Source organism: Protopterus annectens, chromosome 2.part0 (genome assembly GCF_019279795.1).
Source record: "Protopterus annectens isolate FY-2018-M chromosome 2.part0, PAN1.0, whole genome shotgun sequence".
Taxonomy (NCBI): domain Eukaryota; kingdom Metazoa; phylum Chordata; order Ceratodontiformes; family Protopteridae; genus Protopterus; species Protopterus annectens.
In genome coordinates this window covers 432,960,435-432,987,644 of record NC_056728.1, presented here as the reverse complement: position 1 = coordinate 432,987,644, position 27,210 = coordinate 432,960,435, and the positions used below count along the sequence as shown (strand labels likewise).

At 43.0% G+C, this 27,210-nt stretch overlaps 1 protein-coding gene across 2 annotated transcripts in view; it reads right to left on the bottom strand.

Annotated features, from left to right (window-relative positions):
• VPS13A (vacuolar protein sorting 13 homolog A) overlaps positions 1-27,210 on the bottom strand; it is a 4,910,496-nt gene that overhangs the window by 3,928,212 nt on the left and 955,074 nt on the right. For both annotated transcript variants that reach the window (XM_044060868.1, XM_044060869.1), the window contains exon 13: positions 8,615-8,786. In XM_044060868.1, coding sequence (XP_043916803.1) covers positions 8,615-8,786 — 172 coding nt within the window. The remainder of the gene's footprint in view (positions 1-8,614; positions 8,787-27,210) is intronic.

The window sequence follows — 27,210 nt, the reverse complement described above, 5'->3', positions numbered from 1 at the left end:
CGTCCTATTTATGGTCCTCGCACAGAGCGTAGGGCATAAAAAGAACATACAGATGCAACTACCACAACTTATTTTGCCGCCAGTTGTTTTGAACATTTTGTTCCTGTTCTGACCTCTTACAACACCAAATAAGTGCCTTGTTGGGGTTATTTTTTTATTTTTATTTTAAGTTTCCTTCCTGGTCTTGTATTTTTATCACTACCTAGAGTTCATGTCATCCAAGAGGGGAAAATGCCAGTGTGGGAGGCAAATTCCCCATAAGGATCGTCACGATCAGGGTCTTTTTTGTTTGGGTGCTTCCCACGACCATACCTCTTGTAGTATCTGTAAGGCACTTGTGCCTCAGACGCTCTGAAACCATTTGTCTTCCCTGGCCATTTATCTTGAAATCCAGTGGCTTAAACAGTTAGCCCAGGGTACCAGGGTAAAATCCTTTGACTCAAAGATACTCCCGCTTGGTAAGAAGAAGGCCAAGAAGTCATGGGTTTCAAGCCTCCACCAAAAGTCTCTCTAGAAGCAGGTAACAGCTCTGTAGGTCATTCAGTGTTTACACTGGATTACTCTGCTCCAACCCCATGAGAGGCCAGCATGGATTTGTCTTTTTGCAAGTCCTCTGAGGCTTTGCAGGTATCTGCTCCAGACATTAAGGGGGAACAGAGGTTGATTATCTAGGAGGAGGGATTCCGCAGATATTGGTCAGAGAGGAAGGTCCAGATTCTCTTCTAGAGTCTTTCCAAGGGTCAGAACCTCTGGTATTTGTTAGGGTTGATGTTCCTTCTAAGAAATTACAAGAAATGAAACATGGTTTGGTCCGTCCTATGGATTCTCAAAGGGAATGGCAGGAGTTTACTTGGGGCTTATTCTCTGCCTTGATGGACCTAAAGCTTCCTCAGTGGGTTTCAGTACCCACTCCTCCTTGAACCTCTACCCCTTCTAAACTGTTTAGGGAACCAGATTCTTCAGATAAAGATTCCCTGTCTGGTGAGGGGTCTTTGTCCTATTTTTCACAGATGCCTTCATCTTTGGCTTATGGTTCTGATGCAGAGCAGTCTGCTAACCCCAAGTCTCCTTTCGAGGAATTGTCCTTTGGGGGCTCAATTGCTAGGATGATGGAATTCTTTAAGCTGGATTCTTCTCAATTGTTGGACATTCAGAGAAGATATTATAAGCTGCTTCAGGTGGATACTCCTAAAATATCCTCCTGTGTTGGCCACCTTGTTAGATACTTTCATTGCTGCCTCCAAGTCTGCTGATTCTCACCCTCCTGCTCCTAAAATAACTGATAGGTTCTATAAGGGAGGATCATATGTTTTTATTTAAATGCCCTTCTGCGGATCCTGCTGTGGTGTCAGTTTCTTCTGACAAATCTTCTAAACTTTTACCCTCTTCCAAATGTTTGCCTTCTGATAAGGATAGCAGAGCAATGTAGGGAGGGGACTGGCAAGAAAGTTTACACTGCTTCTACTTTGGCCTTTAGGGCTATTAATTACCAGAAGCACACGACCACATATACTCTGGCCTTGGTAGCTCAAGCTTGTTAGGTTATCTCTGCCCTCCCTGATTCTGATGGCAAATCCTCTGACTTGTCTTTTTGAGGTTCTGCTTTTCAAGTGTCTCGTCACTCTACTAAGTGTAGCTATGATGCAGATGCCTCTTCTAGGGATGCAGCTTTTGGGTCTGTCATGAGGTGTTATCCTTTGCTTTGACTCTAGTTTCTTCCTGAGGACACTTACGCCAAGTTGTTGGATGCTCCTTTGGATAATACTCATCTTTTTGGGACTGCTGCTGCTGACTTGTAAGTCTCTTCAAGAGAAAGGCAAAGCCTTCCAAGACCTTAAACATATTTTTGTCTCTCCTATTCCTAAGTTCCAGAGGAGTTATCCTTCTAGATCTGCTTTTGTTTGCAGGCAACCCCACCAGGCCTCTAAGGGCAGGAGGGGGGTGAGAGGCAGGGCTCCTCTGGTAAGGCTTCTCAGAGTTCTGTGGCCCACATGCCTCCCTTGTCTGATAAGCCTGCTTCCCTGACAATTCAAACCAGCCTGTCTTGAGACCAGATTCCTTTGTCCCTTCAGCTGTCTCTGTTTCTCAAACTGGGTTGTTTGCATCATACATCAGGGTTACTTCATGGTATGGAAATCTCTCCCTCCTCTTTCTGAGATTCCTCAACCTCCTCTAGAGCAACTTCCTCATTTCCCAGAGGTTCTAAGATCTCTGCTGAACCAAGGGACCAATTCCACCTGCCCCCCCCCCCTCCCAAGAGGGATGGGGTTTTTATTCCAGGATGTTTCTGGTTGCTTGAAAGGAGGGCACTTGGAGACCTATTTTGGATCTCTCTCAGCTCAACATCTTTCTCAACATCCTTTCTTTTTAGATGCTTACTTTTCAAACTCAGTTTCCTATTTTACTACATCAGGTTCTTCTGGTGTCCTTAGATCTGAAAGATGCTTACCCTCATACCTCTATTCCCCCTCTCTACAATACGTTTTTACATTTCTCTGTGTCTTCCTCCCATTTTCAATTCTCTGCTTGTACCTCAAGTCGGTTTGGCTGCAGCATCGTCACCCTCTGACTTTCAATGGACCTTTCCTGGCCTGTTTCAAGAAGGAATTTGAGTGGTGAATTCAATAATTCATTCTAAACTCAGGCAGGCCCTTTCAGCTTCCAGTCCCTTCTCAAGGGCTGTTCACAGATTTCTCGGACATGGGGTGGCAGCATCTCCTGGTCACCAGAAAGTTCAGGGTCTTTGGCCTCCCAATCAGAAATCAGACCATATAAACATAGAAGAAATGAAGGCTCAGATTCTGGGCCTTCAGGGTTTTCACACCATGTTCTCTCTGGGTCCCTTGAAGGTTTAACACAAGCAACACTACAGTGATGTGGTATGCCAACAAGTAGGGAGGCATGAAATCTTACCTCCTCTGCAGGAAGGCGCTTCAGGGTTGGGAAGTGGCTCTCTGTTATCAGTTAACGCTTCAGGCAATATACATTCCTTCAGAGCACAATCTTGTGGCAGGCTCTGAGCAGGTCAAAAACACAGGCTCATAAATGGATGCTCCACAGAAATGTGTTTCTGGACATTGTCCATCAGTGGGGTATACCTCAGGTAGATCTTTCTGCCTCCCCTCTGAATAGGCAGCTTCCTCTCTTCTGTTCCAGAGTTCCATTCCATCTGGCCTGGAAAATGAGATGCCCAATCCCTTCCATGGAAGGGGAGGATTCTTTATGTTTTCCTCTTCTTCCTCTACTTCCATCATTCCTGCAGAATATTCAGCTAGGCTCCTCAAAAATATAGCTAAGGACTCCCTTTTGGCAGATAAAGCACTGGTTCTCACCTCTTAATGCATCTGGCCGGGTCAACTAACACGTTACCTTACCAGCTAGATCTCCTCACAGGGCAAGGGGTCTCTCATCCATTCCCACTTGTCCAATTTGCAACTGATATTGTGGGCGATAGGGTTTTGATTCCTTTCTGGCACTTCTCTTCTTGAGTACATGCTCAGGGTTTTACAGGAGGCAAGGAAAACCTCAACCAAAAAATCAATATGTCCAAATGGAAGAGATTTTTGGTCTGGTGCCATGCTCATAACCAGGACCCTTTTTCAGTGGGTGTCCCTCTGGTCCTCTCTCATTTGTGTGAGTTGCTTCAGTCTGGCCTGGCCTATTCTTCTGTGAAGGCTCATTTGTCAGCTATTTCTGCATGTCTGCCCTTGCCTTTTCCTTTGACTTCTTGTTTTCAGGTCAAACAATTTCTCAAAGGCATCCTGCATATTAGGCCTCCAAGAAAACCTATTCCTCCTCCTTGGGACCTGAATTTTGTCATGGAAAAATTGACTGGCTCCTTTTGAGCCTGCAGTTTCAGCTTCTTTGCAGCACTGTACCTGGAAGACTGTTTTGTTGCTGGCTCTTCTACTCGGAAGGTTTCTGCGCTCCAGGGCCTTACAGCCATTCCTCCTTTTTTGTTTTTTCACAGGGACAACATGTCCCTTCATACTGATCCTTATTTTATGCCCAAGGTGGTAAATGAGTTGCCCTTAAATCAGTCAGTACAACTCCCTTCTTTTTTTACCCTTTCCTCAGTCTGCTACTGAGAGGTTCCTGCATACCTTGGATTTGCACAGACAGCTCAGGTATCACTTGGATAAAACTAGGACTATTCATAAGTCCAATCAACTTTTTGTTTCCTTTCATCCCAGGTCTTTGGGTTTGGCTGTTTCTAAGCAAACCATCTCCTCCTGGATATCCAAGGCCATTTCTTTTTGTTATTCTTCTCATGGCAAGTCTCCATCTGCTTCTATTCTACTAGGGTTATTGCCTCTTCTGGTGCCTTCTTCAAGGGACTAGACAGCAATTCCATCCTTGAAGCTGCTACTTGGTCTTCAGTGCATACCTTTACTATGCATTATAAACTGGATATGATTTCTAAGGCCAGAGCAGTTTACCTAAATGCATTTTCAGTGGGTTTGTTGAGGGCTCTTCTCAGCCTTCCACTTTCCATTCTGTTTTTTGAGCTTTTTTTTTTTACTCTCCCTTCTTTCAAGAATACTGCAACAGTGATACAGAAGGACATTGTAGAGTTGTGTAAAATCTTACCATATAAGAAGATGCCCTTCTCTTCACTGTTCCAGTAATAGCTCCCTCCCTCAGACTCCCTTCTCTTCACTGTTCCAGTAATAGCTCCCTCCCTCAGACTCCCTTCTCTTCACTGTTCCAGTAATAGCTCCCTCCCTCAGACTCCCTTCTCTTCACTGTTCCAGTAATAGCTCCCTCCCTCAGACTCCCTTCTCTTCACTGTTCCAGTAATAGCTCCCTCCCTCAGACTCCCTTCTCTTCACTGTTCCAGTAATAGCTCCCTCCCTCAGACTCCCTTCTCTTCACTGTTCCAGTAATAGTTCCCTCCCTCAGACTCCCTTCTCTTCACTGTTCCAGTAATAGCTCCCTCCCTCAGACTCCCTTCTCTTCACGGTTCCAGTAATAGCTCCCTCCCTCAGACTCCCTTCTCTTCACTGTTCCAGTAATAGCTCCGTCCCTCAGACTCCCTTCTCTTCACTGTTCCAGTAATAGCTCCCTCCCTCAGACTCCCTTTTCTTTATTCTGTCTTTTTCCCTACAGCATGTACATGGACTCCTTTATCCTATGAGGACTGTTCTCTCCTGGGGAAATTCAGTTCTGGGTAGTTGGGTCTGTACATCCCTTTTATGTCCTATGTTCTGTGCAAGGAACAAAACTAGGACATATGGTGCAAACAAGATCCTTTTCAAGCTTTTCAATACTAGCCGAGCAACGCGCTGCCCAAGATGGGACGTCTCCTTCTTTCAAGAATACTGCAACAATGAAGAGAAGGATATCTACTGTTATGGTAAGATTTTACACAACTGTACTTTCTGACCTTATTAGATGTCTGGACTTCCATGAGGGAAGCCTGCTAGCACCTCCCTTACTAACATCTGAGGTATAACATCATCCCTTCAGAGAAAACAGGTTTCTGCATGTGCCGGACACTCACTGTTAATGCAGCAACACTCAAGGGGTCAAGGAAGAGTAGACTGACAGACCAAGGGCTCCATGACTGCAACAGCAGATTTGTTGGTCCTACACCAGGAAAGCATGGTCAAAGGAAGGGCTCCTTCAGTGCCCTCTTTAGCAGTTTTCTTTTTCTTTGCCTAAACGACAACATCTAACAAACGGGAGTCAACAGCGACAGGAAAGATTAAGGCTATTAAGCCAAGAATAAATGGTCTTTAGAGAAAGGCAAGACCAATAACAGTCAGACATTGTGTGATGTCCTCCAAACAAAAGACACAGGCTATGGGGGAATCGTTGCATGTTGTCTACCACATGCACATTTACCTGTTCTGCTAGATATCCTCATTGTCCCCTTCTGCTAAACATAAGAAAAACATTTCCATAACATTCAATCAAAAAAAAAATAAATAAAAAAGGCTTTCAAATAGGTACTTAACTGCTCAGAATGCTGAAATATGATGCAAATGTCAAAACTGCATTAATGACGTAGAGGAGATATCGGGCCAAACTCTTCAAGACAAATAAGGTCTGAACGTTGGTGCCCATACACATTCCCCTTCATAAGGGCATGTTTCAAAGGATGGACTGTGTGCAAGGAAGACACCTGAAAGCTTTTGTACACTGGTCTGATGTCCAATCCTTGGCAGGATACATTCCAATAGTTTTATGCCTCTGCAAGAGAGATCTAATAATGATCACCAATGGTTATTACAGGACTGTTACATTCCACAACCGAAATAAATAGAATCTTTACAGGTTTGATGGAAATGTGGTGCAAGAAATCTTTTTAAAAAGCACAGACTTCAACTTCTGAATTTCACCCTTTTCAGTACATACTGAAAGACCGTTTAGAATGAGATACTCCAAAACAGACCTGGCTCACTAGAGTTAGAATCTGCTTGGGGAATAGACAAGGTAAAACACAGTAAAAGGGTTTAAAGTTTTTAACAAGGTTTCTGTCAATTTACTCATTAAATCCTGCACAGAATAAAGTGCTACATGCTTCTAAACAAAGTAAATAAGTGAGCCTACAAGCTATCAGAACAGCCCAACCATAAGTGTCCTTCCTAAACAAGGTTTTGACATCATAGATTTATAGGGAAGTACTAGACTAGCTGACGTTGAGGGCCAGTTTAACCCTAGCCAATTCCCCCTTTTTGTGCTCGAATTAACCTACCCATTTGATTTGAGATTGGCCTTACCCATCCCAGAGTTGATGATTATATATTACCACTACTAATGAGAATAACTGGGATCATACCATAGATAATTTGAGGGGACCCATGCATGGGATAAAGTATTTAGGAGTTACCTTTGTCCATAAGTAACACAGAGGGCAGTCAAGGGATATATTTTCTGTTTCCTATCCACTGATTCAAGTTGTGCTTGAATATTGGCAAGGATGAACTTTGTTTTATGGAAATAGGGGTGTCTGTTCCAGAGCAGATGTAGCCTCAGTGAGACACACCTGTCCCTCCAAATCATTCTGTTGATGCTGCAGAAAGGTATATATCCTTAGACAGTACTTCTGAGGTCACCTGATGTGCAGTAAATCCATCAGTACTGGGTTGGAGGATGTCTTCTTTGCCAGACAAAGGTCATCTCTTAGCTTTTGGGATACAGGGTACAGTGACAGGGCTTTGAGTCAATCCACATAAGACTTGTTGTTCAGGCCTTGTATCCTTTCCGTGAGGTACCTCTGTGGGCATTATGGTTGTTGCACATGTATAGACAGATAACATGACAAAGGGGACATTATATTTATTGACTTGCCTAACAAGGGGATAATGATATCCCTAGATCTACACACAATCCCTTTTTTTATAAGCTGGTCAATACACTAGGACTTTATTACTTTTGACCAACATGTGTCCATTGTTGTGACGTCAGTGTAGACAAATTCCAAAATCCCGAACAACTGGGTCAACTCTCTGAGTCATATTGTTAATGTGGTGGTGTCCTGGAATAGATAACTTCCCAAAAGGCAGGATAACACATTTTTTGGCATTAGTTTCAGTTCATGATTTTGGCATCTGTTATTTATTTGGGGCAAATCTTCCTGTAGGATGAGCAAGTCATCTTGGGATTCAATAACTGTTCCTAGCTTGAAGTCATCTGCAAACTTAATCAGCCAGAGCCTTTTGGCAAATGCTTTTACTTTAGAAAAGTATATGCCAAAGAAGAGAGGTCCCAGCACAGAACCCTTGGGGACTCCACTGGTGACGGGTCTTCTGTGGAGGTAACTTCCCCTACTTTGATTTCCTGTGTCCTATTTGTGATCCTGGTTCCAATCCAGTGGGTGACAGTTAGGGTTATTCCCAGTTTATTTATCTTTTCTACTATGCCTGAGTGGAGAAATGTGCCAAAAGTAAGTAACAGATGTATGCTTTCTGACAAGAAATAGAACAAATCTGTAAATCTCACAACCAATGGTTAACAGTAAGGAAAAATATTAAGTAATACTAGCACACACAATAAGCTGAATCATATCAAAAAATCACCAAGATGACTGAAAGGCAGTCTGAGGCCTTTTTCTTCTAATTTCTAATACACACACACAAAAACTGAAGACTGTGACATACAGGTAAACATGACAGATGGTGAGAAGGAAAGGGTTCCATGCAGCCTGAAAATGAAACCACAACAGCGAAAAACAAATACTTTAGTATCAGCAGTCCTGAGTTTCAGCAGAACACTTTTAAGGTCTCTGCCAAGCAAGGCTTTTACCTGCTGATGTAAGTCCAACAGTTTACCAAAGACAAGTTCATCAGACACACACACACACACACACACACACACACACACACACACACACACACACACACACACACACACACACACACACACACACACACACACACACACACACACACCACTTTAAAGGTAAACACCTTTTCTACAATTAAATATTGACAAAACAAAACTAAAATCAAGAATGAAACAAAAGTATTTCATACAGTTTTGTATTTTCACGCTAATTTCACTGAACACAAATAACCAAAAAATGAGATAAATGCATCTTTCATATTACTTTTAATGCATATCTAAATATAGTTAGACAGTGTATACCTATAACCAAACTTTCACTGACCTCTACAGCCTTGACAACTGCTTCACTTGGCTTTTTTGTAGTCATTTTTGTTTTGTAAAGCTCTTTATATTTTTTTACACATTGTCTATGTGCTCGAATGTGCTTCCAGGACCACATATGAAGTCTGGGTTTCACATTTACTTCCAAAATACCAGTAACAGCGTAGTTCCACCTACAGAAAAAAAGGTACTTGTAAATAAAGTTGTACAAAAGATGACTTGAGTTTAACTCATTTTATAATCATGCAGCCAACTAAGTTACCTTCTTTAAATCTGTTAACTCCAAAAACTGAAAATGCTTAAAATTACTTTTCATTTTATACAATATGCAGCTTCTAAATCCCATGACTGAGATAACTACACTACCACTATATCACAAAAAGTACTGTAGTGTAAATAAACTTAGTGTAACATTAGATGTTTGAATGATCACTGCTGCAGTAGCCTAAGCTACATGGGTAATATCCACACAAGCAAATAGCCTGCCACATTCCAAAGCTTCAGGGCACTTTCCACACACAAATACCATTATTCAGCTTATTTCCAGCTGATTCAAATTCAGGTTTAGGCACCAAGCCCTTCACAGCTTTTATGTCAAGAGATAGAGGGAGGCTAAAGCCTGGAAGAGAACAAGGATAGGAAAATACTATTAAATGTCGACACCCTGGCATAAAAAATAAACAAAAATAAGGAAGAGGGAGGGAGCAAGTGAGTGAGCAGATACTGCAGTATGAATCAAACATCTATGATTATGGCACGTTTACTTATACAACTGTACTATGCTAATCATATGGATCACGGTTTCAGTATGAGTAGACTACTATAGCTTAACATGACCGAGAGGAGAAAGGATGAAGGTCCAGGAGCCCTGGGGAATTTCCTACACCTGGAGGGGAAATCTAGTTTACAGAGATTTGTAAAAGTATTCACAGACAACCAGGTTACTTTTTCTAGAATACTTCTAGATGCCACCCCTTTCCAAAAAGCCACAGATGAAGTCAAGGCTTTGGTATAATGAGCCTTGAACCTGCCTAGAATAGTTTAGTTGCGGGTATAACAAAAGGTAATAGCTTGAGACAGCCATTTGGAAATGTGCTTTGACCCAGCACCCGTCATAGATGCCATGATTCAAAGAATCCTGAAAAATACCTTCATAAAAAATGAAAAAACTTATCAAACATTCAGAAAGATTTTATTTTGTCACGATAATACTGGTGACATTTACATAAAAGTATCCTTTTTAGGTTTTGAAAAAAATATATGGGGATAGATAGCTTGGCTTAAGGTAAACTTCTGACACCATTTTAGGCATAAATGAAGGAATAGTTTGAAAAGAAATCAAATCTTTGCAGAAAACAAGGTAAGGCTGACCCACTATGAGAGCTTGCAACTCAAACACCCTTCTTGCACAAGTCAGTGGAATCAACAAAGCTATTTTTTTCTGTTAAGAACCTCAAATCAGCCTGAAGAGCTGATACAAATGGAGTCAAATAATTTTTCTACAACAAAATTCATATTCCAAGGGATTTCCAAAATAGCTACACATTGAAGAGTGGCTTAATTTCAGCTCTCCCAGTGTGAAAACAAAAACTGAGGGGGGGGGGGGGGGGGAGAAGAGTGCCACTGAAGCTATTTGGGTAAAATCAATTACTGGCTACTAACTACACTGCCTGGATGCTTGTAAAGAAGAAATTTGGAGAACCTGAAAGACAATTAACCATAAAAGGTGAAAAGAAAACACTGTCTGGCAAAGATGCTACAGCTGTTCGGCAAAAAGCAATTCAAGCATCAGCTTTGGTTCAAGAGATGCCTTTCAGTAATTTAGATGGAAAAAATCAAAGATACTCACAGATGATTAAAATACATAAAACAATGAAGGAATACATAAACTTAAATAACAAAAGGATGGAAAAAATTGAAGAAGCTTTAACTATTCAGATGAAGTGATAAAATGGCAAAAAGCAAAGGTTGAAATAAAAGGCTGACTGAGTATGAGGTTTCTCAAGAACAGCGATTTCAAAAATAGTAAAGTTAGAAGACTGCGCATGCAAAGAAAACCCAAGATTTCTGCTGAACCAGACAGCAAGATGAAGATCCCAAGGAGAAGCCACTTGATTTCTAGGTGGATGGGTAAGCAGAACCCCTTTAAAAAAAATTTGAAGTAGGAATGCCTTGAAAGAGGGAAAAGGGTTCCATGGGTAGGCTTGCAGAAATGGCTGACAAATCAACTATGATAGAGGAGTAAGAAAGGGCAGCGGACAATAAAATAATACAAATACTAGCCTTGAAAGAATCTTATTTCTTACTCTGGCACTAACTAAATTTTTTCTGTTTACTAACATATGAATTTCTAATAGCAGGTTTCTTTGCCTCCTTTAATACCCAATGCATGTCCTCAGAAAATAGGTGCCAAAAAGGTATTAAGATTCTTCTGTCATCCAGGCAGTTAGTGGAAGTTACTTCTTGCTGCAGTGCATCAAACAACCCCTTGTCTCTTAAGAGTAGGCATAGTCTGTGAGGGATCTTGTGATAACTGCCCTTGGTCATTTCCAAAAGAAGGGGGAATCGCTGTTGCCTGGGTAAAAAGGGAGTTGTCATAATGCTCTTTGGAGGGTCTTTTTGAATCTTCATAATAACCCTGGATATTAGTGAAAAGGCAAACAAACACTTTCAATTGCAAGGGAATTAAAAGGCATCCATTTCCCAGGCATGCTTTTAAGGAGTCCTGGAACACAATTTTACTATTGTTTGTTGTGAATGGAGGTGAAAACATCTATCAAGAGGTGCTTCCCACAGATGGATCAAATCCTGGAAGATTCCATGATTTAATTTTCATTTGTGCTTGTCCTGTTCTCAGCTTGTCTGTCCTCATCTTTTGCTATGATGAAAAGAAAGACATGTAGAGTGAGACTGTGCTGAATTCCAGATTACCATAGCTAAACTGCACAGAGTAAGATTTGGAACCCCCCCCCCCCCAATAGATGCCATGAATAATTTTACTTGCTGAAGTCCTGGACCGAGCAGAGCAACTCAGGAATACATCAAGAATAGATCTCTCTTTTCCTGTAGAAGAAAACCTCTTTGAACTGAGATATCTAGGAGACACACCAGGAAAACAATCCTGTCGGAAGAAGTCAAACACAACTTTTGAATGCTTTCCTGAATGTCCAGTCTGTGAATGATATCGGTCACCCAAGTGAGAGACTCCGGACACTTTGAAAGGGACTCTGTAAAGATAAGCAAGTCACCTAAATACTAAAAATGTGAATACCTTGCAGTTTGCAAAAGGCACGGATAAAAACCTTTCCTAGACAGAGAGAGAAGGGAAAGTCTCCATGACCCCCCAGAGTCAACAGATGCTGAATGACAGGAACGGAAAAGGTAGTTTGATCTAATGAATGACAAGGAATCTCCTGAAATTGAGGTAAAGACTACCACTACCATTTTTACCTCATATGGATCACTCTTATAACCTATTTGTCTGACACTATCTGTTGCCAAACAGAGAGGCAGACTCTGGGGAGATATAAAGGCTTGCCAGAGATGAGATATATATGACAAGTAGGGACATGCTTTTCTCGGTAGCAAGGTCACAGATCTTCTGTGCTACTGTGCACAGTTGGTAAGATCTGGTGCTACCTTGCTTAAGTACCACACAACTGTTGTGCTACCTGTAAATATTCAAAGAGGACCAGGCCTCCAGATACATGAGAAGACCTGAAGAGCTTAGATGAGTGCCCTCATCTCTTTCAGGATGCGTTCCCTTTGGAATTTTGGCTGCAATCTGCCCTGGACTCTGTAGGTGCTTGTCCAGGCCCCCCAAGCTTCATCCAAAGCATCTGTGTACATCTCCTGAACTGTGACTGGTGGAGAGAAGTGGAATCCTGGCTTGAGTTTCATCTGATCCACCCACCATGAGAATTCCTTCCCAAGACAAGGTATGAGAGGAATCACAGTGTCTACAGGATGAGAATATTGGGACCAGACTGTTTTCAGCTACCACTGAATTTTCCTCAAATTCAGTGCAGTTAGAAGGACTGGGAATAGTAGCTGCCATGAATCTCAGAGCTCTCTGGCCAAGCACTGGTCAAAGGTGGAAAGGCTGTGAAAATACGCTGCAAGACACTGTACCTTTTCCTGAGGCAAGTAGGCCTGCATGATTATGGTGTCCAATCTACAGCCCAAACACAGTAGGTCCTGGTTGGGCTTGAGCGAGGACTTTTTGTGCTAAATAAGCAAAAAAAGAGAGAGCACCATGACTGGAGCAAATTTCACAGAAAAAGCAACATTTTATTGTAAGAGTAAGCACTTTCACACCCCAAAGGACGCTTCTTCAGACTTTAATACACACATATGAAGACCCCAACATATTTATAATATTAAAAGCAATCAAATTGCAATCAGCTTAAATTATCTGAAACCAATTAATTAAAAACTAAAAGCTTGCAATGAATTTTAAAGTAATAGGGGTATGTCTATATTAATATATATGTGCAAGACTGCTACAACATAAAAAGACTATCATAAAAACTTTTTCATTCACGAAGATTGTGTATATATCAAAAAAATGTACAAATATGTTAAATAATGCAATAATTAAATCTATTCTAAAACATTTGTTTAAAAGAATAAAATACAAGAATGAAATCCGTGCACGCTTTAAAATGCACATAATTTAATGCTTCAAGGGTCTATCAGCTAAAAATGGTCTAAGTGCTACCTTGTCATTAAGGCCAAAACCCTATCTGCCTGCATCCTAATTATCCATTTAATTTCCTTTTGCTCTGTAAAATTCTTGAAATTACCTAACCTGTGAGTACGAGGGGAAAAGTCTATAACTAAAAATATAAACTTATGTGTAAGTGCCATGTTTTAAAACATGTCTTGCTAGGGCATTCCCTTCATCCTCTTTGTTAATGGCATAAATGTGTTTCCTAACTGTCTCTCAAAGTCAGGGCCAGTGTTAGCATTTTGGGGTGCCCCCAGCAGAAGTCAAGTTGGGGCCCCCTGGGCACCTCAAGTCTAAGTATCACCTTGTCACTGCCACCCTTCCTAAGCAACATTTTAGTTGCTACTGCAAACTTTAAGGAGTAGTGCACACAGAATGACCTGTAGCTATAACACTCTTGCATTACAACAGGCCTGTGTAGCACACTAGGTTGGACCATCTCACAAAGAGACATTTACAGTTACATTCAGTTTACATTTAGTTGCAACAATGATGCATTGCAGCAGCTTTATGTAAAGTTCTGGAATTGGGTGAAATGGCACCCTAGACCTACTGTATCAGTACACCCCCCCCCCCACATACACACACACACTCTCACACCCTCCAGTCTTCCTCTGTTTTTCCTCCATCTTGGACTCCACATACTATGCACATTACTTTTTTCTTCCTTTTCTCTCATTTTTCCTTACTCTTCAGCTTTTTCAAGAAGCCATAGGTTCATAGGTGTGCACTAGGCTAATGGCCCTGGAGCCTTTAAAAGCCTAGCCCATAGGATTACCCTTACATCATGCCACCCAACCTTAGTTCCTAGTGCCTCTGTCGAGTAAAGCCACTGGAGTGATCCCCAGGGTGGATTTTCTATTTCCCACCAAGTAAGTGATATGACATGGAGAATAGTTGGGAGTTTTTTGAATGACACGGAGAATAGTTGGGAGTTTTTTTGAGTCTGTCCATACAGGATAAGTGTTTAAGGCCTAGGATCCTCTTCGTCAGGTACTTTTGTGGCCTCTCCAGTTGTTGCAGATGTCTAGTGAGGTACATGCCAAATGGGGCAATGTGTCGGTTGCTGTCCCTTCTTCCATGAAGTCAGGTCATCAGGGGTATAAAACATGCAGCCGATGCCATTTTCATCAGTTTTTCTTGCCCCAGATGTCAGGTGCCCGCCAAATGGGGAGCAAAATATATATATATATATATATATATATATATATATATATATATATATATATATATATATATATAAAATTTAGAACACAAAAAATATTCCTCCAAACAAAAGCAAATACACCAAAAAGGCTTTTAAGCACAGTAAAAGAAAGTAGAGGTATAGTAAGAGAAAAACAGGGGGCTGGAGGGTGGGTAACCAGGACTACAACAGTGAAACACTCCAACATCTACATTTATGGTAAGTGTACACAAATGTACAATGTTCTTCATGTTTCACTGTTGCAGTCATTACATTTGGGTAGATTCCCAAAGCTATGGTTGGGAGGATGGAATTATACAGAATTAGGAGCAGCTATAAGGCCCTGAAGGACGGCAGTGGCAAAGCCAGTTCTGGATTTAGAGAAGAGAGGTAAATAGTAATGTTTGGTGAACGTATGAACTGAGCTCCAGGTAGCAGCTTCTAGAATGTCTCTGGGAGGAACCCCTCTGAGAAAGGCTGCAGAAGTACATGCAGACCTGATGGAATGAGATCTGAACCCCATGGGGATAGGTTTACCATTGTGCACATAGCAGAAACGAATACAATGGCTTATCCATTTAGAAATGGTCTGCTTTGAAATAGGTTTTCCCTCTGCCCCTGCAGCAAATGCCACCAATAGTTGCTCAGATTTTCTTAGAGGTTTTGTCCTGTTTAAGTAGAATCTAAGTTGTCAGTGTACATCCAATGAATGCAGAATCCACTCACCCTTGTTTCGTGGATTGGGAAAGAAAGTTGGCAGATGAATGGTCTAATTAAGAGCCACACTGGATACCACCTTAGGCATGAAAGATGGATTGGTCCTGAGAGCCACCCTGTCCAAATGAAAAATAATGAAAGGCTCCACTGCCATAAGGGCCTCTAACTCTGAAATCCTTCTAGATGAAGTGACTGCTAAAAGGAAAGCTGTTTTCCAGAAAAGAAATTATAAATCTGCAGTAGCAGCTGGCTCAAAAGGAGGTAGAGAGAGTTTTTGCAAAACAAAATTGAGGTCCCATGCAGGAGCTGGTGCTCTCCTGTGAGGTCTTAACTTTTTGGCCCCTCTGAGGTACTGTTTTAGCAGAGGATGAGAAAAGAGGGGACGCTCTGTGTTATAGTGAGCTGAAATGGCAGAGGCATGGATTTTTATAGAAGAAAAAGATAGGCCCTTGTGAAGCATCTCAGTTAAATATTGCAGAATCTGAGGAATACTGGGCATTGCTGTGCTTATTCCTTGTGCTTGGTTCCAGGCACAGAATCTTTTCCATTTGTCCGCATAAGATTTTCTAGCACTATGCCTTCTAGCTTCCAAAAATGACATCCATCACCTGTTTGCTGAGAGATGTAACTGGTGAAATTAGTTGATTAGCCATGCTGCAAGATACAGAGTTTGGAGTTGAGTGTGAAGAATTTGATAGCGCTGCTGAGACAGTAGGTAAGGTGTCAGAGGCAGGTACCAAGGAGGAAGGTGCGACATATTGCGTAGGTGCGGGTACCAGTGTTGGCGAGGCCAGTCTGGAGCAATCAGAATCGTTTTTGTTTTTTCTTGTCCGACTTTTAGTATGACCTTGGAGAGCAGAGGCAAGGAGGAAAGGAGTAGACTGATAGTTTTTTTCCAGCTGAAGGACAGAGCATCTACTTTCCAAGCTTTTTTGTGATGAATTCTTGTGCAGAATTTGTCCAACTGATAATTTTGGGGTGAGGCAAAAAGATCTATGTCTGGGCTCCCCCCATTTGCATGTCAACATGCTGAAGATTTGTGGATCCAGTTTCCATTTGTGTGGGTCCATAAGACTTCTGCGTAGTGCGTCTGCCAGAGCATTTTGCTTTCCTGGCAGGAATTGAACTTGTAGATGTATTTGGTAAGTCAAGGCCGTGTTCCACAATGCCATGGCTAGTCTGCAAAGGGGTTAGGAATGGGTACTCCCCCTGCTTTACCACATGACTGTGGTTTTGTCTGTCTTTATAAATAGTTGTCCTGGATGAAGACAGTGCTTGAAGGCTGTCAGAGCATTTTGTACAGCTAGCATTTCTTTCTGGTTGATATCTTGGTTGCATTTGATTTGGGCTCCATAGGCCCTGAATGCACCTCCGTGCCAGATGCGCCCCCCAAGTATAATCTGATGCATCTGTAGTCAGGGTTTGAGTGGCAGGGGGTGGAATGAACGACAGTCCCTTGTTTTGCCGGCAGGCCTCTGCCCATCAAAGGAACTCTAGCTGCAGGCAAGGGATGATAGGAAAGTACAGTTGTGTACCTACCATAAATGTAGATGTTCGAGTGTATTCACTGTTGCAGTCCTTACTCTTGGGTTATCCTGCTGGCAGGCTACCCGCAGTCGGCCAGGATTCCAAAGTCTAGGTCCAGCATTGGTTGCTGTTGCCTCTTCCCTGACGTCAATGCGCCAGGGGTATAAAAGATGCAGCAGACGCCATTTAGTTTTTCTTGCCCCAGATATCAGGTGCCCCCAAATAGGTAGGCTGAAAAAATATGCCAATAAAAATGCTTGTACAAAAATAACATTTCCTTCATCTACAAACAAATACACCAAATAGGTTGTATAGGATAGAGAAGTGCAGATAAATCCCAGAAAAGAAAAAAGGGGGATGGTGGGTGGGTAACCTGGACTGCAACAGTGAATACACTCTAACATCTACATTTATGGTAGGTACACAACTGTACTATGTTCATCGTGTTTCACTCTTTTAGTCATTAGTCTTGGGTTGAATCCCAAAGCTGAGGTTGGGTGGTTGGGCCAAATAGGATTAGGAGAGGCTATGAGGCCCTGCAGAACTACAGTGGCAAAACCTGCTCTGGACGTAGAGTAAAGAGGTAAGTGGTAGTGCTTTGTGAAGGTGTGCACAGAACTCCAAGTTGTAGCCTCTGATATATCTTTGGTTGGTACTCCTCTGAGGAAGGCTGCCGAAGTGGCTGCTGCTCTGGTGGAATGAGGGCTAATGCGCTTAGGCACTGATTTGCCATGCTGAAAATAGCAGAAACGGATTCAATGGCCTATCCATTTAGAAATGGTCTGTTTTTAGATAGCCTTTCCTTGTGATCCTGCAGCATATGACACAAAATTGCTCAGTCTTTCTGAAAGCTTTAGTTCTGTCCAAGTAGAAGCTTAACTGCCTGTGTATGTCCAAAGAATGCAGAATTTTCTCACCCTTGTTCTGTGGATTTGGATAAAAGGTAGGCAAGTGAATGGTTTGGTTGAGGGCCACACTGGACACCACCCTTAGGCATAAATGTAGGGTTTGTCCTCAGAGAAACCCTGTCTGGATGAAAAATGATGAAAGGTTCCACAGCCATGAGTGCTTGTAACTCCGAGACTCGCCTTGCAGAGGTTATTGCTAGGAGCAGAGCGGTTTTCCAGGATAAGAATTTTATATCTGCTGTTGATGCTGGCTCGAAAGGAGGCAGTGTGAGTTTTTCCAAAACATAATTGAGGTCCCAGGCCGGAACTGGTGCTCTCCTTGGAGGCCTAATGTTTTTGACTCCTCTGAGGTACTGCCTTATTAAAGGATGAGAATAGATAGGTGGTTCCGTATTGTAATGGGCTGAAATGGCAGAGGCATGAATCTTAATTGATGAGAAAGAAAGGTCTTTGTTCAGCATCTCAGTTAAGTATTGTAAAATCTGAGGGATATATGGTACACCCGTGTCAATGCCTTGTTCCTGGTTCCAAGCACAGAATCTCTTCCATTTTTCTGCATAAGATTTTCTGGTACTGGGCCTCCAAGATGACACCCATAACAGCTTTTGAAAGAAGAGTGTTCTGAATGGCTACATTATCTGCCATGCTGCCAAGATGTAAGGTCCTGAGTTGGCTGTGCAGGATCTGATTGTTTTGTTGGGTCAGCAAGTGAGAAGTCCAAGGCAATATCCATGCTGGACCTTGAGACAAGCTCTTTAGGATTGGGTACCAGTGCTGGCGTGGCCAGTCTGGTGCAATCACTATCATTTTTGACTTCTCTTGTCTGACCTTTAGGAGTACCCTGGGAAGGAGAGGCAGTGGGGGGAAAAGCATATACTGTTAGATTTTTCCAGCTGAAGGATAGGGCGTCCACTTTCCATGCTTGCTTGTGATAAATCCTTGTGCAAAATGTCTGGAATTGGCAGTTGTGAGGGGAGGCAAATAGATCTATGTCTGGGCATCCCCATTTCCTTATTATCATGCTGAAGACTTGCGGATCCAGTTTCCATTCGTGGGGATCCATGAGGTTTCTGCTTAGTTCGTCTGCCAGAGTATTTGTTTTTCCTGGCAGGAATTGTGCTTGCAGGTGAACTTGAAAAGTCAATGCTGTGTCCCATAAGGTCATTGCTCGTCTGCAGAGGGGGTAGGAATGTGTACCTCCCTGTTCGTTTATGTACCACATGACCGTAGTGTTGTCTGTCTTTATCAGTAACTGTCCTGGATGAAGCAGGTCCTTGAAAGCTGTCAGGACATTTTGAACAGCTAGCATCTCTTTTTGATTGATGTGAAGATGCATCTGGTTTGCAGGCCATGTGCCCTGAATACATTTTCCTGCCATATGGCCCCCCAGGCATAATCTGATGCATCCACTGTCAGCATCTGTCTGGCTGTGGGTAAACTGAATGGCAGACCCTTGTTGTGGTGACAGGCGTCTGCCCACCATCGAAACTTCTGTTGCAGGCAGGGAATGAGTGCAATTACTGTCTCCAGGCTGTGGCAATGCTGAGTCCAAACACTTTTTAGGTACCATTGTAGTTTCCTTATAAGCAGTCTGGCATATAGAATTAGTAGAATGCAGGATGCCATGAAACCCAAGGCCTGCAGGATTTTCCTTGCAGATAAGTGGGTTTTTGTTGCCAATTTCTTGAAGTAAGTAGTCAGTTGCTTTTGTTTGTCTGGCGTGAGATAAGCCATCTGGGCAGTTGTATTTAAGCTTGCACCCAGGAACATTATCTCTTGAGAGGGCACTAGTTTTGATTTATTGTTTACTGTGTACCCTAGGCCAATTGGTAATCTTTTTACAATCGCCAGATGCTTTAGAAGAATGTCTTTGTTCTCTGCTTGAATTAGGCAGTCCAAGTAGGAATATATTTGAATTCCTCTTTGTCTGCAAAACATAATTACTGGTGCCAGGCATTTTGTGAATACCCTGGGCGCAGTAGATAAGCCAAAGGGCAGTGCAGAGAATTGGTAATGCATTGAGCCAGCCATGAATCTGAGGTATCTTCTGCAACATTGTCTGATTGGGACATGCAGGTATGCCTCTTTTAGGTCCAAAGTTACGAGTCAAGCCTTCTTGCCCAGCATGGGCAGTAGCTGCTGTAGAGTCAACATCTTGAATTTTGGAACTTCCAGAAACGTATTTAGAATAGACAGGTCCAGTACTGGTCTCCAGGTTTTGTCCTTTCTGGGTACTAGGAAAAGTCTGGAGTAAAATCCTTGCCCCTGCTCTTGTTGCGGTACTTGCTGAATGGCCCTCATGTCCATGAGGGCTGTAATTTGTTTTTTGTGCCTCTGCCCATTGATTGTGTGGAAGGTCTGGCATACCTTTTGACCTTGGTAGAGTGTGGAAATGGAACATGTAGCCTTGAGACACAATGTTCAGGACCCATTTGTCTTGGGTAACCATTTGCCAATTTGATGAAAAAAGTGCTAGTTTTCTCCCTAAGGGGGCTGCCAAAAGAAAAAGTGCTTGGATCTGGTAGAGGAAAGTCATTGGGACTGTTTCCTGTAAGGTTGTGATTTGTCTTCTCCGCTTTTGGAGGTAGGAGCACTCCATTGTTTAGGCCTGTATGAGCCTTGGGGCTGAGATCTGCCTCTGGGACACCTGTATCTCCCTCTTTGTGGTCTGTCGGACACTGGAAAGGACCAATTTTTAGAAGGCCAATTCCTATTAAACCTGGGTGGCTGTACCTGTAAAAAATCCTTGACTGTCTGTCTGCATGGATTTTGCTTTATCCTCCATTTTTTTCAACACCTCTTCTGCTTTAGTACCAAAGTGTCATGCTGTAATGGTGCATCTAATAATTTTGCTTTAACATGATCAGGCAGATTTTGTTCCTTTAACCAAGCATGCCTTCTAATCACAGAACCTGTAACTGCGGCCCTGCAAGAGGCCTCCAGTGAATCATAACCACATTGCAAAGTATGCTTTCCCACTTGTTCAGCTGTATGCAATAAATCCTGCAATTCCTTGTTCTCTGAACATTCAGTATTTGTCAACAATTTCTGTTTCAACAGTGACATTAAATATCGCGGATATTTAAGCATATGAAACTGACAATTTAAAGCCCTTACAGCCAGGGTAGCAGAAGTGTAAACTTTTTTCCCCCATCTGTCTAGAGCCCTAGAATCCCTATCAGAGGGGACAGGGTTTTTTGCAGTGGAAGCTTTAACCCCTTTGGGACCCTGAGATATAGTTTCTGGGTCAGCAGCGGGGTTTTTCTATAGGAATTTATGAGAATCCGGGACCCTGTAGTATTTGTCTGGCTTAGCAGGTGCAGGGGGTAAAGAGTCGGGGGACAGGCTGGACTCTGAAAATACATCATCTACAATGTCTAGAACAGGTGGAATAGCAAGGGGTCTGTGCTGAGGAAGTAGCAGAAAGTCTCTGAGCCTTTTCTTAGATTCAGAACAATCTTGGCTCTCCCAGTGGAAATGCTCCCTTATGGTATGCATGGTTTCCCCAAAAGAATAATCCTCAGGAGGAGAGGCTGAAGGAATGGATTCTTCAGCATCAGAATCCTCATAGGGAAGCATGGAGTAATCCTGTTCAGAAGAGGAAACAGAAACCTGATCCGAAGAATCATGCTCTGTCTCCTGCCTAGGCCTCTTATCAGGAGGGGGATGGGAGCCCCTGATCAAAGTAATTGGGTCTTCGGCCATTTTGAGCATCTGTTTTTTAGGCATGGAAGTCTGAGTAGGAGAATGCTGTACTTGTGTCTTTGTCTTTAGAGCTGCTTTAGTCTTTGAAGCTGAAGATGGCTTAATGTAAAGTTGTGTAGGTCTGAAGACACCCTAATAAGCCAATGCCTGCTCAGCGGCTCCGGACCCATCTGGGGGAATAATTTCCGAGTGTCCAAAACCTTGAGTATCCAGAGGCTCAGTCGGCTCTACGTGGGAGTCGGAAGCAGCCTGTGGCTCTGAAGTAGCGGGCGCCAGGGGCTGCGAAAGCGACTCACTGAGAACCGGCGAAAGGCCTAACAGAGGCCTCGTCGTCTGTTTTGGACCTCGGATGCCTATCCTTTTCCTTGTCCTTGCGTGTTTTTGTAAACTCCGGTTGTCGGCTGGTCCGACGGCATTATATAATTAAATCTTCGGCCAAAGTAATGAAATGCAAAATCAAACCGACGCTTGATAGTGCGTTGGTTAAATCTAGCACAAAACCGACAGCTAGCAACGTTGTGATCAGGGCCTAGGCAAGGAATATAGTAAGAGTGAAAATCCTTATGAGGTATTTGCTTCCCACAAGAAATACAATTGTCAACTTTTTCTGACATCGGTCTGGAGCAAGAAAAAGTTTCCCCAACGGGGTACTTAGCTTTAATGAAGACTTTGGTTCTGAAATTCGGATTTGAGAATCTCAGGAGTCGGCCGACTGGCAATTGCGAACTGCTTTTGCTTCGGGCACTGCGTGGCAAGAAAGACTGAAGAAAATGGAGTTGGCTGCATCTTTTATACCCTTGGTGCACTGACGTCAGGGAAGAGGTGACAGCAACGGACACCGGACCTAGACTTTGGAATTCTGGCTGCCTGCGGGTAGCCTGCCAGCAGGATAACCCAAGAGTAATGACGGCAACAGTGAAACATGATGAACATTCATTGTTTTCAGGCTGTGACAATGCTGACTCCATAAACTTTTTACGTACCATTGAAATTTCCTCATATGCAGTCCTCAGATGCAGGAGGCCATGAACCCCAAGGCCTGCAGAATTTGTCTTGCAGATAGCTGGGTTTTTGTGGCCACCTGTTTGAAGTAAGTCAGCAATTGAATTTGTTTTTCTGGCGTAAGGTAAGTCATCTGGGCAGCTGTATTCAAGCTTGCACCAAGGAATGTAATTATTTGAAAGGGTACCAGTTGAGATTTCTTTTCATTTATGGTGTACCCTAGACAAGTTAGAAGTCTTTTTACAAATGCCAGATGTTTTAGAAGAGTGTCCTTGTTTTCTGCCTGAATTAGACAATCGTCTAGGTATGGATAAATTTGAATACTTCTTTGTCTGCAAAATGCAATCACTGGTGCCAGGCACTTTGTGAAGACCCTGGGTGCAGTAGATAAGCCAAAGGGCAGTGCAGAGAACTGGTAATGCAAATAGCCTGCTTTGAAGTGGAGGTACCTTCTGCAAGATCCCCTGATTGGGATATGCAGGTAGGCCTCATTTAAGTCTAGATTTACCAACCAGGCATCCTTGCCTAGCATAGGTAGTAACTGTTGTAGAGTCAGCATCTTGAATTTTGGAATATCCAGAAATGTATTTAAAATGGATAAGTCCAGAATTGGATGCCATGATTTGTCTTTTCTGGGTACCAGGAAAAGTCTTGAATAAAAACCTTGTCCCTTTTCCTTTTCTGGTACTGGTTGAATAGCCCCCATATTCATGAGGGACATAACTTGTTTCTGGGCCTCTGCCCACTGATTTGGAAGCAGATAGTACAGTTTTGTACCTACCATAAATGTAGATGTCCGATAGGAATGCATCTGCAGTCCTTACAAATGGGTTGTCCTGTCGTCAGGCAGCCCTTCGGTCGGCCGGATTCCAAAGTCTGGGTCTGGCTTCGGCTGGTGTCGCGCTTCACCCGACGTCATAGCTGCAGTTCTTCGGGTATAAAGGCATCAGCCAACGCCATTTTCCTCAGTGTTTCTTGCCCCAGATGCCAGGTGCCCTCTTGGATGGCTAAATTTGGATAAATGCCAATGTTTCCAAATAGTAGAGAGCAAACACATAAAATAAGCATGTATGTACATATATACAAACAAATACACCATAATAGATCCCCCCCAAGCTAGCTGAAGGATGGCAAATACCCTAGGAGTACCACAGAGGGGAAGGTGGGTGGGTAATCCTGACTGCAGATGCATTCCTATCGGACATCTACATTTATGGTAGGTACAAAACTGTACTATGTCCTTCAAGGATGCATCTGCAGTCCTTACAAATAGGTAGAATACCATAGCTAAACTAGGGGAGGAGGAAAAAAGAGAGATTATGGTGTAGTTAGGATCCCTTGCAAAACAGCAGTGACAAAACCTGCTCGGGATCTAGAGTATAAAGGTAAATTGTAATGCTTGGCAAATGTATGCACAGAGGTCCAAGTAGCAGCCTCTATAATGTCCTTGGTAGCCACTCCTCGTAAGAAAGCTGTGGTAGTGGCTGTAGCCCTTGTGGAGTGAGGCCTGATGTTCTCTGGAGTTTTCTTTCCATGGTAGGAGTAACAAAATCTAATGCAATTTCCTATCCATTTGGAGATTGTCTGTTTTGAAATTGGTTTTCCTTCCTTTCCTGTTGCATATGCTACCAGAAGCTGGTCAGTTATTCTATTGGACTTGGTCCTGTCCAGGTAGTAGCGTAATTGTCTATGTACATCCAAGGTATGCAACAGTTTTTCTCCTTGTTCTGTGGGTTGGGGAAGAATGTAGGTAGGTGGATAGCCTGATTTAAAGACACTCTGGATACCACCTTAGGCATAAATGTAGGATTTGTTCTCATGGACAATATCTTGATGGAAGATCAGGAAGGGTTGCACTGCCATTAATGCCTGTAGTTCAGAGACCCTTCTTGCTGAGGTGATTGCCAGCAGGAAAGCAGTCTTCCAGGATAAGTATTGTAATTCTGCTGTTGCTGCTGGTTCGAAAGGGGAAGTGTCAATTTTTCTAGCACAAAGTTCAAGTCCCATGCTGGCAATGGTGGTTTCCTGGGAGGTTTCACATTTTAATTCCTCTCAGAAACTGCCTGAGCAGAGGATGTGAGAAGACAGGAGGATCCAAGCTGTATTCTGCTGAAATAGCTGATGCATGTATCTTGATGGAAGAATAGGGCAGGCCTGTATGGAAGAGCTCTGCCAAGTACTCCAGGATGTTGGCTATGTTTACCAGTGCCACATCTTCTCCCTTTGCAGTACTCCAAATGAGATATCTTTTCCATTTTGCTGCATAATTCTTTCTTGTTGAAGGTTTACGAGCCTCAAGGATTATGTCTTTAACCCTTTGGGATAAATTTGGGTTAATTGTTCTTATGTAATGTTCCAGGCAGTTAGCTGCAGAGTTTTCAGGTTTGGATGCAGGATGTTGTAGTTGTTCTGTGTTAACAGCAATGGGATCGGGGTAGTGCCCATATTTGTTCCCGAGACATGCTCCTCAGTAATGGGTACCAATGTTGCCTTGGCCAGTCTGGAGCTATCAGGATGATCCTTGGACGGTCTTCTTTGATTTTCAATAGCACCTTGTGCATCAAAGGAAGTGGTGGGAATGCATATGCTGTCAGGTTTTTCCAACTGAAAGATAGGGAGTCCACCTTCCAAGCAAGTGGGTGGTACGTCCTTGTGCAGAATTTCTTTAGCTGGTGATTGAGTGGGGATGCAAATAAGTCTATTTGTGGTAATCCCCATTCTCTTGTGATGGCTTTGAAGATGTCCGGATGCAGCATCCATTCGTGGGCATCCGTGGTAGTTCTGCTTAATATGTCTGCTAGAATGTTTTCTTTTCCCGGTACAAAAATTGCTTGTAACTGAATGTTGTAGCTCAGAGCCACATCCCATAGGTCCAGTGCCAGCCGGCATAGAGGGTATGAATGTGAGCCTCCCTGTTTGTTGATGTACCACATAACTGTGGTGTTGTCTGTCCTTATCATCAACTGACCTTCTTGGAGAAATGGTCTGAATGACTGGATTGCCAATTTTACTGCACCTGTCCAGCATGTGTGCCCCCCAACCGAGGTCTGAGGCGTCTGTCGTGATGGTTTGGCTTGGTTGACTGTTGCAGAAGGGCAATCCTGTGTTTGATTGACAGGCCTGAGCCCACCATAGGAACTCTTGCTTCAGGCATGGGATTATTGGAATTTTGGTTTCTAGGCTGTGCTTGTGTTGAGACCACAAATTCTTTAGGTACCACTGTAGCTTTCTCATATGCAGTCTGGCATGAGGGACCAGAATTATACAGGATGCCATGAAGCCTAGGGCTTGCAGTACTTTTCTTGCAGTTAGATGGTTCTGCTTTGTTAATGCCAAGAAGTAGAGAGGTAGTTGCTCTTTCTTTTCTGCAGTTAGGAATGCCATTTGTTTTGATGTGTCCAGCTCTGCACCCAGAAAGGTTATTCTTTGGGATGGAATCAGCCTTGACTTTTTTATATTGACTGTATATCCCAGGGCTTGCAGCAGGTAAATGACTCTTTGTAAGTCTTCTGTTAGCTTGCTTTTGTTGTCCGCTTGTATCAGGCAGTCGTCCAGGTAGGGGTAAATTTGGATTCCCTGAAGTCTGCAATGAGCAATTACTGATGCCAGGTATTTCGTGAACACTCTGGGCGCAGTAGATAAGCCAAAGGGCAATGCTGAGAATTGATAATGCTCTGATCCTGCAAGAAATCTGAGGTATCTTCTGCAATTTGGTCGTATGGGGACGTGCAGGTATGCCTCCTTGAGATCTAGAGTTACCAGCCAAGACTCCTTGCCCAGCATGGGAAGAACCTGCTGTAGGGTCAGCATTTTGAATTTTGGAACAATGAGGAATGTGTTTAAAGCGGACAGGTCGAGAATAGGCCTCCATTTGCTCTCTTTTCTTGGTACCAGGAAGAGTCTGGAGTAAAATCCCTTTCCTTGTTCTATAGAAGGTACCTTTTCCACAGCTCTCATTCTTAATAATTGAGATATTTGCTTTAGAGCTTCTGCCCTTTGAGTAGGTGGTAGGTTTGGCATTCCTCTCTTTCCTGGTAGAGTATGGAAATGGAACCTGTAACCTTGGTCTATAGTTTGCAAAATCCATTTTTCCCTTGTGATGCAATGCCAGTTCTTTGAAAATAAGGTTAGCTTTCCGCCTAAGGGTGCTTCCAGTTGTTCCCTGGTAGGCGGTGCCACAGCCAAGTCACTGTGATTGTGTTGTTGTAGTGGTGGTGGCTGCGTCTGTGCCTCGCTGGTTGTTACCCTGCCACTGGCGTCCCCTGTAGGCACCCCTGGATTGGTTTCTGCCTCTTGAATGCCTATTCCTGCCTCTCTGTGTCTTAGAGGAGTCCGGAAAGGACCAATTCTTGGAGGGCCAGTTCCTGCTAAACCTTGGAGGTTGAACCTGTAAGAAATCTTTTACTGTTTGTACAGATTTCGCCTTCTCTTGCATCTTTTTCAGTACCTGCTGTGCAGGAGAACCAAATAAATTTACTTTGTCCATGGGTGCATCTAAAAGCTTTGATTTGACATGGTCTGGTAATGCCTGCTCTTTCAACCATGCATGTCTCCTGATAACTGTGCCAGTCATGGCTGCTCTAAAGGAAGCCTCCAGTGCATCATAGCCACATTTTAAAGAATGGTTACTAACCTGCTGTATGTTATGTACCATTTCCTGAACATACTTCTTATCTAAAGATTCTTCAGAGGACAGCTTTTTAGTTAACTGGTCTAGCATAAACTCTTGATATTGAATCATATGAAATTGACATTTCAAAGCCCTAGCTGACAGAGTAGCAGAAGTGTAAACTTTTTTACCCCATCTCTCTAAGGACCTGGAT